At 41.0% G+C, this 12,000-nt stretch overlaps 1 protein-coding gene across 4 annotated transcripts in view; it reads left to right on the plus strand.

The window, feature by feature from the left end:
• Positions 1 to 12,000, plus strand: part of fhod1 (formin homology 2 domain containing 1) — a 300,189-nt gene that overhangs the window by 157,686 nt on the left and 130,503 nt on the right. For all 4 annotated transcript variants that reach the window (XM_059992695.1, XM_059992692.1, XM_059992693.1 and 1 more), the window contains exon 7: positions 7,779 to 7,890. In XM_059992695.1, coding sequence (XP_059848678.1) covers positions 7,779 to 7,890 — 112 coding nt within the window. The remainder of the gene's footprint in view (positions 1 to 7,778; positions 7,891 to 12,000) is intronic.

Consider the following 12,000-nt stretch of genomic DNA (forward strand, 5'->3'; position numbering starts at 1 on the left):
CGTTCTTTGTCCTTGGGGCATCCACCACTGCTTGAATTTTCTCAGTACACTTAAGTAATCCTTGTGCATCAATAGTGTGACCACAGTAAGTGATGTTTGGTTTAAAGGATTCATACTTGTCTTATTGTGCTCTGAGTCCATAGTCTTCTAATAATTTTAACACTATCCTGAGATTTAGGAGATGTTCCTTGACATTCTTACTGGTAACAAATTATGTCATCCAGGTCACACTGAGTGCTTGGACAGCCTAGCAGCACCTGGTCCATAGATTTCTACCAGTGTGCAGTTGCAGATGCCACTCCAAAAATAAACCTGTTATAGTGATAAAGCCCTTTGTTAGTGTTGACGGTGAGAAAAATTTTGATCTGTAGGTAGGCCTCAGCTAAATCCACTTTGCTAAAGTGCTTCCCTCCAGAAAGGTTTGAAAAGACATCCTTTATCCTAGGCAGAGAGTATTGATCTACTTCTAGTACTGTCCTGTTGATGACCTTAAATTCACCATTCTACTTGGCTAACGGGACAACTGGCATTGCCTGTTGGGCTCCACTCAACCTTGGAAAAGTAGCTCTCTGGCTACTTTATTGTGGATGATTATAAGGAACAAGGTGGGCATTGCAAAACTTGGGTGAGGTATTTTCCCTTCAATATGTTTGAGTTTCCAATGCATTCTTGAACACTGCTGTGGCATCCTCCAGTCCTTCTCTTAATTCACTTTCAGTTGGCTCTGTTGTAGAGGATATGGCATGCAAATTGTGGATGGCTCTTCCATCGAGTTGTAGTTGTCTCAGCCAATTCTGGCCCCATAATGCTACTCCTCCTGATTTTACCACATAACAAGCCCAAAGTGGCTTGTTGATTCTTGTATTTCACTGTTCCAAATGTCATTCCCATAGGAGTTTTTTTAGTGGATGACTGAAACAACTGAACCAATGTCTAATTCCGCTTCAATTCATTTGGCGTTTACTTCAGATGTAAGCCATGTTGCTTGTCTCTTGTTAGTTTTCACTAAATCTTAAGGCTATTCAGTTCTGTGTCACTCTCATCATTATCAAAATTTTCACCTACAGAATGCATGATAGTGCTCTTTCTGAAACTGCAACTTGACTTTTTTATTTTTTTCTCTACCCTGTGCAGACCATTTACTTTTTGTCTGCCCAATGTACTCTTTGCATGTGTCCTGCATTGTTACATTTTCTGCAAATTCTGCCCTTAAATCTGCATTGGACTGGTGTATGTGAACACTTGTCACAACAATAGCACAATTTGTTTGGCCAGGCCGGTCTCTGTTTAGACTTTGTAATTTTGTCTAGGCTCACTTTCATTCTTGACTGCAACTCTATTGTGTCTTTGTCTGCTGTTTCCATTGATACAGCAATTTCAACTGCTCTTTTAAATGTAAGTTTTGCATCATTAGGAACCATTTTTGAATGCTTTCTTTGAAGTTTCCACAAACTAAACAATCTCTTAGTTCAACGTTAAGCCCAACTGACAATGCTCAGAAATTTCTTCAGTTGAGCTACATAAACTGAAATACACTCCCCTTCATTTTGATTCTACTTATGAAACTTAAAATGTTCTGCTATCAACAGTGGTTTTGGTTCTAAACATTACTGCATTACATTCAAGCTAATTTCTGCTGGTTTGGTTGGAACAGTTAAACGTTGAAGCAAACTGTATACCTTTCCACCTTTTGCACTCAGTAACACTAGCACTCGTTTTTCATTGGCTGCTTCAGTTGCTTCTAAATACTGCTCAGTTCATCCAGTATACATTATCTAGTTACCTGTTGTGCAATCGAATGCATCTATCTTTCCAATGCAGCCAACCATTTCTGCTCCACATTATTATTTATTATTATCACCTGGTACTCACTGTTTATGAACCCGTAAATTTTGTTCATTTTTGCTCTTCTTTAACAGTTAACTGTCTCTCTCCCCTTCTGCTGCACTTTTTAAAAATCTCTAACGTCTCCCCTTTCTGAAGAAAAACTTGCTGTGCTTCAGCAGGTAGGTAGTTGCCTCGGGTTCAGTTTAAAACATCCTCATCACCACTGTGATGTTTGGTAACTCTAGAAACTAATTGGAAGGAAAACACAGGAGCTGGTATGAATGCTTCTACTTAGTTTTATTTTAGTGAGATGCCCATATGTGACATGTAATAACATGTGACATTTACGTATAACGTGTAATGAATTATGTACTATACAAGAAAGAATGCTGAATAAAATAACATTACTCAAATATTACTGAAATACAATTTCAGTAATACTACACCAATTTCCATTTTCATTGTAACATTCACGATAATTGTAGATACTTTCATATTCTTCGTAGTTTCTAACTTGCTGAAGTCATGAAATTGTTTTATTTTCACTCCTGGCTGTTTCTGGCAGCTTCAAGCCTGAATACTTGAAACCACAGTGAGCAAAGCTGTTCTGAATTGCCTTGCTGCTTATTTCTTGACAACTATCGGTGACAAAAATCACTGTTTTTGAACACAAACACACTCAGCTGATGCTAGTTTAAAAAAGATGTTCACTCTGAGCACTGTGTTGTGTGTAACGGCCGTGAAAGTGCAGGTGTCTGACACTAATTAGAAACTTACTAGCAACCGTCTCTTGTCCCAATTAAGTGGCATAGTATCCCAAATATTTTCTCCAAGTAGTTTTTTTTTTGTTTCTTATATCTAAAATAAGAGTCTGCCCTGATTAACTGATAGCACAATTAACCAGAATCGACTGTAATTGAAATTATTATTCTGCATTTGGGGGGGAGGGGGAGGTAGCAAATGGGGACAAATAATTGAGCTTTTTTTAAAAAAAAAGAAATGTCATTCTAAGTAGGTAATTTGTATCTTTTCCTGGTCAAGGACATGTCATTAGAACATTCTTTGGACATTGGAAGCCAATGTAACTTCCATTTCTCTTGGCAATTCTAGCATCCATTCATTAGTCACTTTATTAGCTATTTCCTAGTAAAGTGGCCACTGAGTCTATGTGCATGATGTTCTGCTGCTGTAGCCCATCCACTTCAAGTTTGATGTCTTGTGCATTCAGAGATGGTCTTCTGCACACCACTGTTGTAACGTGTGGTTATTTCAGTTGCTGTCCCCTTCCTGTCAGTTTGAACCAGTCTGGCTGTTCTCTGACCTCTCTCATTAATAAGGCATTTTCACCCACAGAACTGCTGCTCATTGGATATTTTGTTTTTCTTTTTCACACCACTCTCTGTAACCTCTTGTGCGTGACTGTTGTGTGTGAAAATTCCAGGAGATCGGCAGTTTCTGAGATACTTTAACCACCCCTTCTGGCACTAACAGTCATTCCACAGTCAAAGTCACTTGGATTACATTTCTTCTCCCATTCTGATGTTTGGTCTGAACAAGTGAACCTCTTGACATGTCTGCATGCTTTTATGCCTTGAGCTGATGCCACATGATAGGCCCATTAGACATTTACATTAACAAGTAGGTGTATAGGTGTGTCTAATAAAATGGCCACTGGTATGGTGTACTGGTCAAACCAGAAACAGAGCGAGTCAAAAGCCAGATGTTTTCATTTCAGCAAAACTCCAACAATCCATTTTTCTCACACAAATAAATATTAACTGCACCTTTGGCCTGGCAGCTATTTATAATGTTGTGTTACTTTGTGCAGCTGAACAGGAAACAGCCATTTCATCATAACGTGAACATGCATTGTTTTGCAGAGATCTTTATAAGCTGGTGTCTTTGGGCACTTGCTATGGATTCATTGAAGTCTAACATGACTAAGAAAATTGTATTTTGATTTTCTTTCTTTTCCGTCAATGCCAAGCAAGATGAGTGAGTGACGAGAAAGTGTAGGCTTATTTAAAGATTTTGAAAATTAACTCATGTTTTGTTTCACATCAGAAATCAAATAAAAAATATTCTGGCACCACCCATATTGAAAAATGGTTTATAAGGCACGTCTCACCCAATTATTGAGTTGTAGACCCCCTCCCTCCCTCTGAGTTATAAACAAAGAATACTGATTTCAGGCATATGTCAGTGCAGTTATTTAGAGTTCTGAGTTTGCCTTTCACTTTGTTGCCGTGTCTATAGTGCATAATGTGGCTGAACAGGTATCAGCACAGAAATTTGCATGCTGCAATGTGTTGCTCATTAAGTTTTTTAGTATCCAAAAATATATTCTTAATTAAATTGGATTCATTTTAAAAGAGTCATTTAAAATAAAAGCATTGCTAAATTAAGATAATTTGATGATGTAAATAAAGTTGACACATGCTTCATCAGATTTTAAATCTGATTGTCTGTAACAGTGATTTAAGTTAAAATTTAATTTCCACTCAGTTAATGACCAAAAATGTGCTCTGTTTATTCTGACACGTTGGAGCCTCTGAGGACAGAGTGGGTTCTGGGTGAGCGAGCAGGTGCTGAGACTTACAGAAGTTTTGAAGTTAGTTAGTTGAAATATTGAGGTCTTCTGTTTAGTTGTGGTTTGCAAGGGTGAGACAGGAGGGATGGAGCAGATAGGATCCAGCTATTGCAATCTTATTGCATTGCCTGCCTGTTACAACACTTTTTGCAGTGCCTGTCTGATGGGTACATAGAGCTTAGAAAAATAGAGGGCTATGTGGTAGGCAAATTCTAGGCAGTTTCTAGAGTAAGTTATAGGGCCTGTAATGCGCTATGTTCTAACACAAGTGAACAGTTATTACTGACTGACTGTCTTTCTTCTTCTGCATCTTTCTGCACCTTCTCTTAGAGGCAGGGATTTGATTTGGTAGAACATAAGAAATAGGAGCAGGAGTAGGCCATCTGGCCCATTGAGCCTACTCCACCATTCAATAAGATCATAGCTGATCTGACCATGGACTCCTCTCCACCTACCTGCCTTTTCCCTATAACCCTTAATTCTCCTACAATGCAAAAATCCATCCAACCTTGTCTTAATTATATTTAATGCAGTAGTCTCCACTGCTTCATTGGGCAGAAAATTCCATAGATTCACTATTCTGGGAAAAGCAGCTCCTCCTCATCTCCATCCTAAATCTATTCCCCCAAATCTTGAGGCTATGTCTTCTAGTTCTCACCTACCAGTGGAAACAACTTTCTTGCCTCTATCTTAAATATCCCTTCCATAACTTTATATGTTTCTATAAGATCTACTCTCATTCTTCTGAATTTCAGTGAGTACAGTCCCAGGCAGCTCAATCTCTCCACATAGTTTAACCCCCTCATCTCTGGAATCAACCTGGTTTACCTCCTCTGTACTGCCTCCTAAGCCAGTATGTTCTTCCTCAAGTAAGGAAACCAGAACTGCATGCAATACTCCAGGTGTGGCCTTACTAGTGCCCTATACCATTGCCGCATAACCTCCCTGTTCTTAAATTCAACCTCTTTTGCAATGAAGTCCAGCATTCCATTTGCCTTCTTGATAGCCTGCTGCACCTGCAAACCAACCTTTTGTGATTCACGCACCAGCACTCCCAAGTCCCTTTGCACAGCAGCATGCAGCAATTATTTACCATTTAAATAATAATCTGCTCCTTCATTTTTCCTTCCAAAGTGGATGACCTTGCACTTACCAACATTGTACTCCATCTGCCAGGCCCTTGCCCACTCACATAACCTATCTATATCTCTCTGCAGACTCTCCATATCCTCTGCACAATTTGCTTTTCATGTCAATTTGGTGTCATCAGTAAACTTGGTTACAATATACTGGACCCCCTCTACCAGATCGTTAAGGTATATTGTGAACAGTTGCAGGTCCAGCACTGACCCCTGTGGCACACCACTCATCACTGATTGCTAACCAGAGTAACACCCATGTATCCCAATTCTCTGCTTTCTATTGGTTAGCCAATCCTCTATCCATGCTAATACATCACCCCCAATTCTATGCATCCTTATCTCATGGATAAATCTTTCATGTGGCACCTTATCGAACGCCTTCTGGAAATCCAAGTAAATAACATCCATCTGTTCCCCTCTATCCAGTGCACTCATTACATCCTCAAAGAATGCCAGTAAGTTGGTCCAACACAACCTGCCTTTGCTGAATCCATGCTGTGTCTTCCTGATGGATCCACTTCTTGCCAGATGCTATTTCTTCTTTACTGACAGCTTCAAGCATTTTCCCCAACTACAGATGTTAAATTAATTGATCTATTGTTCCCTGCCTTTTGCCTACATCCTCTTTTGAACAGTGGCATGGCATTCATCACCTTCCAATCCGCCCAGAGTCCAGAGAATTTTGGTAAATAATCACCAAATCCTGTAGTATAACATTCTGCCATTTCTTTCAGTATTCGGGGATACATTCCACCAGGACCAGGGGACTTGTCTATCTTCAGGCCCACAAGTTTGCTCAGCACCACCTCTTTGGTGATAGCTATTGTATTGAGGTCCTTACCTCCCATCACATCCATAACATCTCTCTTTGGCATGTTAAACGTGTCGTCCACCATGAATACCAATGCAAAATAGTCATTCAATGCCTTGGCCATTTCCTCATTAGCCAATATCAATTCTCCCTTCTTGTGTTCCAAGGGACCTAGATTAACTTTAGCCACCCTTTTCCGCTTTATATAATTTTAATATCTAAACTTTAATATTTAAACTTTTAATATCTGTTTTTATATTTTGTGCTAGTTTATTTTCATCATTGAGCTTCCCTTTCTTTATTGCTCACTGAGTGGTTCTTTGTTACTTTTTCCCAATCTCCCAGTTTCCCTCTGCTCTTGGCGACTTTGTATGCACAAGCTTTTAGTTTGATGCCTTCTTTTATTCCCTTAGTCCCTTGGCTCTCCCCACCCTTACTCTCCTTGCTTTTAACTGGAATATACTTTTGTTGAGCACCGTGAAAAACCTCTTTGAATGTCTTGCACTCCTTCTCAGCCGTCCCACCATATAGACTGTGTTCCCGTCTACACTAGCCAAATCCTCCCTCCTCCCATTGAAGTCTCCATTGTTTAGGCATAATGCACTGGTTATAAATCGAACTATTGCATCCTTTGTTTGTAAGAGAAACTCAGTCATTCTGTGATCACTGTTTCCAAAAGGATCCCTGAATACCAGATTGCTAAGAGAAGAGCCACAGTATGAAATTTTTGAAATTGATGATTTCCTTAATTTGGAAAGTGGACTGTGTCTGTTTATGCAAGGTGCAACAGGTTAATAAAATTTTCTTTTTCATAAAGACAGCAGAAAATACCAATACATTCTTTAAGGTCCTGAAGGGTTTAGCTGTGGTGCTTCACAGTTCAGAGACCTGTGCTTGATACTGATTTCTGGTGCTGACAGTGTGGAGTTTGCATGCTCCCACTGTAAGGTGTAGGTTTCCCCTGGTGCTCTGGTTTCCACTTGCATCTCAAAGATGTGACGGCTGGCAATTAGCTGCTAATGGAGGTGGTGGCAGGAGAATGATGGGTGGATTCGTGTTAATGCAGATGCGAGAGGAGAAATGAGGTTTGTCTAAGTGTTTGATGGTTAGTGCAGATGCGGACTGAAGGGCCTGTAACTGTATTTTGACTGTATAAACCACTTTTCATTGCAGAACTAGAAACATTTGGTAAATGAGTGTGAACTTCAGGCATGAAAGATGGCAATTAATTAAAAACAGGCACATTACATGAAAGAAAATGAGACTCTGCAGTTTATCACACTGTTCTACACTGCCACCTCCTGGATAGGCTAGTGTCTTCAGGCTAAAACGATTCCCTCCCTCCCTCTACTGTTAAGCTGGAAAGTCTGGCATTCGCTCAGATTGCTCTTGTGTTTCTCAATTCCAGCACCGCTTGGTGGTGAAGACTGCTCTGAAACTCCTGTTGGTGTTTGTGGAATATACAGAGAGCAACGCTGTTCTTCTGATCCAAGCTGTCAACATTGTGGATGATAAAAGATGTAAGTACTATTTTACTGGGTATCAGGAGAATTGCAGTCGGACAATGCTGATGTTCCAAACACAACATGAAAAGCAAGCAGAGTATCAAAACCCAAGTTTAACGTCGACTTCAGAGTAAATAAAGTCTCGAAGGTGCTAATGTACTTAAATATTACAGTGGTTGTGACCTTTTCTCTGCTGTTGAGTATACTTATTTTGAAGTTCAGAATTAATACGGTGCATGTGAAGTAAACTTGTGTATCTTTTAAGTGTGCTGCTTAATTGAGATAGCAGGCTGTGCTTCTCTCTTTCTGTGCCGGTGTTCTGTGACTGACAGCTGGGCATTCCACCCTGCTGAGCCCCTTCAGAACAAAACTGAGAAGAATTTACTGCCTTTTGAGTTTACAGCTTTTAACCTGATGAATAATGTGGAAGGGGGTCACAAGAATCACAACATTGGTGACAGCAGATGAAACACAGAATGAAGTCATTTCATGCACACCTGATAGGCAGCTGGATTGTGGGTTGTGACTACGAACTAGATGAGAAGAAAAGAGCAAGGGGTTGCATTTGAAACTCACCTGGAGTTGTTGTCAACCCCTTTGGATTATTCAGAGGAAAGGTCAGTATTACTGACTTGGTGGTGGGGATGTTGAACAATAAGACTGAGCTTCTGTATGACTGAAATCTTGAACTTGTGAAGAGAACGAGAATATTAAGATTCTTATTGGGATTAGAGGTTTGGGACAATTGGATTGAGGTTTGAGGTAATGAGATAAAAATTATTTTGCAGTGCACAAAATGTTGAAGGCACTCAGTGGGTCACAAACCTCCTTGGAGGGAAATGGACAGAGGATGTTTTGGGATGAGACCCTTCATCAGGACTAGGAAAGAAAGTGAGGAGGGAACCAGTGGAGGGAAGGGGTGGAGCAAGAGCTGGTGGGTGATAGGTGGCTTCTGGTGTGAGAGGAATGCTAGGCCGGTGAGGGAGAAGGAGAGAGGGGATAATGTAAGAAGCTGGGTAGGCTGAAGTGTCAAGGGGCTGAGAAAAATGGAATCTGATAGGGGAGAGCAGTGAAGCATCAGGTAGAGAGTGGAATCAGAGGGAGGACCGTGTGTGTGTGTGTGTGTGTGTGTGTGTGTGTGTGATGGGCTGTTACAGAGGGTAGAGGAGGGGAAGAAGTAGGGGTGCTGGGGCCCATGGGATTAGGAAGACAAAGGGAAGGGGATGTCAGAGGAGAGTGGTTACCAGAAGTTTAGGAAATAAACGTTCACAATTGGTGTTCCATAAAATATGGATCCATGCCAATAACTTGTTTGATATGAGAAAGAACATGAGAGAGTTCTCCAGGTTGTATTAGGAAAAAAAGGCATAAAGCTGGCTTATTTTAAAAATGTTCTCACATGGCAGCTGCCCCAACACTCACCCTTAACAAACTAGTGGCTCAATGGTTTCCAGTATCCTTTTCCCTGTAGCCCCCTGACCAGGATCTATGACCTACATTTTATCTCTTACTCAGCAGAACTACAAAAGAGAAATAAAAGGTCATTTCGCCTCTTGTGCCTTTCCACAGTCAAGGCTGATCGAGAGGACTAGTATATAAAAGCACCAATGCTTTATAAGGCATTGGTCGGACTACACAGAGTATTGTGAGTAGTTTTGGGCACTTGTGTAAGAAGATTGCTTTGTGCATTGGAGAGTGTCCAGAGGAGGTTCAGGAGAATGATCCCAGGAATGAAAGGGTTAACGTACAGTATTGTGCAAAAGTCTTGGGTACATCTATATAGCTAGGGAGCCTAAGACTTTTGTACGGTACTGTAGTAATTTTATGTATTGCACTGCACTGCTGCTGCAAAAAAACCCCCCACAAATTTCATCATACCTGTGAGTGATGGTAAACCTGATTCTGATGAGGGTGTCTATTTAGGACTGGAAGGGGGCAGGGAGAGAGGAATCATTGTTGGGAAAAGAGGAAGGGAGAGACATTCAGTAATGATTAGTAAACCAATTTTTGGAATCAAATGACCTTGTCTGGTGTCTCGGGACTGGGTGTGCCTGCATCCGTGCCACTCCCCACCCTTGGCAATCCTTCTCCGTCTGTCACCCGTCCCACACCCCACATGCAGCACTGCACCCTCGCCATTCCTAACTTCCTTTGCTCCTGCCAGTTTTACAAACTCACTCTTCGTTCCATGCTGACAAATACAGATTGTGCAAAAGTCTTAGGCACCCCAGCTACAACATATGTGCCTATATGCAATGTCCTGTATGAGGAGCTTTTGATATCTCTGGGCCTGTTCTCACTGGATTTTAGAAGAATAAGGAGGGATCTCTTTGAAATCTATCAGATATCAAAAGTCCTCAAAAGAGTGGGCACGGAGAGGATATTTCCTATCATAGGAAGTCTTGGACCTAAGGATGCTGCCTCAGAATGGAGTGACATCCCTTTAGAACAAAGTTGAGGAGGAATTTCTTTAGCCAGAGGGTGGTGAGTCTGTGGCATTTATTTCATCAGACAGCTGTGGAGGACAAGTCAGTGGGTATATTGAAGTGGGCGTTGATAGTTTCTTCATTAGTACGGATATCGAAGGACATATGGGGAGAAGGCAGGAGAATGAGGTTTGAGAGGGATAATAGATCAGTCGTGATGGAATGGTGATGTGGACTCAATGGATCAAATGGCCTAATTCTGCTCCTATGTTTAATGGTTTAATGGCGATTACATCAATGCCATGTCCTTGTATTATCCCCATATCCTCAATTCTGTAATATCCAAAATTCCATTTGTTATTCACTCCATCAGTGGAAGTGTGCAACTCTGCTAAGCTTGTCTGGTGAGCACAATGCTTTGGGACTTGATCATTAATAAATGCTCAATGAAATCCTCCTTTGGGCAGCCTTGCACCACCAATTTAACACACCCACAACCTTCCATGTGATGAACTCTTCTTGGCCGCAATAGATCCGAAAATATAGCCTGCATCCACCACAGCAGTATTTAGCTGACTTAAGTGTGGTGGAGACAGGTTACTAATCCATCTGCAAATGTAGGAACTTCACAAATGTGACGCCTTTTGCTTAAGCCGGACAAACATCAAAGTTCTGCGACCATCATCCATGTTGAACAAGTACAACAGAAAGTTGTGGGCTTACGATGGTAGATAAATTGGCCAATGTAAGTTGTATGAAGGCATGGTAGAGTCTAAGAGGAGGTAATGTGAACATGTGCAGAAGAGCTTACAAGGAAATTTAGCAGCAGCTAGCAGTAACTCAACGGGCTGAAATGCATAAGGGAATGTGAAATATGAAAGAAGCAACCCCTGTTCTAGCTGTTAGCTCCTAACATGTTTGATTCCACTTTTTCCAAGATCCTCTCTCAGTTATTGTGGAATTTATTATCAGTTAGCTGTTGAAGGTTACATAATGAACTTAAGACAGGCAAAGAGTATTGTTCAATCTGTTTGCAGTGCTTCAGTAAATAAAGAATGGAATTGGGAATAGACTCTCCTGTCTCTTGAACCCACTGCGCCATTTTAAGAGATAATGGCTGATTCTGCACCTCTCCACTGCTCAATTTCCTCACATCCATGGCAAACAAGAACCTCAGCAGTGAATGTGAACAGTGGCTGTACGTTCTTAGTACCGTGTTCAGTAGTGTGTGCAGTGGATTGGGTTCTGATGATAAATGATAGGAAGGATTGAGTGCTCGGCTGTGGTGGGTGATGGTGGTTGCTGTGGTCTTAGGGAACTAAACTGTGTTGAGTCACTATGTTGTGAATGTGGTGAAAACTGTCTTTGATTGTTAATGGGCCATGAAAGTGCACACAGAAATGGTGAATATCAGGTACAAGTCTATTCCTAGTAAGAATATTTAAAAGAAAGATCCAAAAGAAATGCAATGTCAGCTTTTGTTGTCCAATGTATCTAAGTTATTTGGTGAACCTCCTCTGCACCACTTCCAAAGCCAGTATATCCTCCCTCAAGTAAGGAGTCTAGAATTGCACGCAGTACTCCAGGTGTGTCCTCACCAGTACCCTGTACAGTTGCAGTATAACCTCCCTGCTCTTAAATTCAATGAAGGCCAACATTCCATTTGCCACCTTGATAGCCTGTTGCACCTGCAAACCAA

This window comes from Hypanus sabinus, chromosome 17 (assembly GCF_030144855.1).
Source record: "Hypanus sabinus isolate sHypSab1 chromosome 17, sHypSab1.hap1, whole genome shotgun sequence".
In the NCBI taxonomy this organism is placed as follows: domain Eukaryota; kingdom Metazoa; phylum Chordata; class Chondrichthyes; order Myliobatiformes; family Dasyatidae; genus Hypanus; species Hypanus sabinus.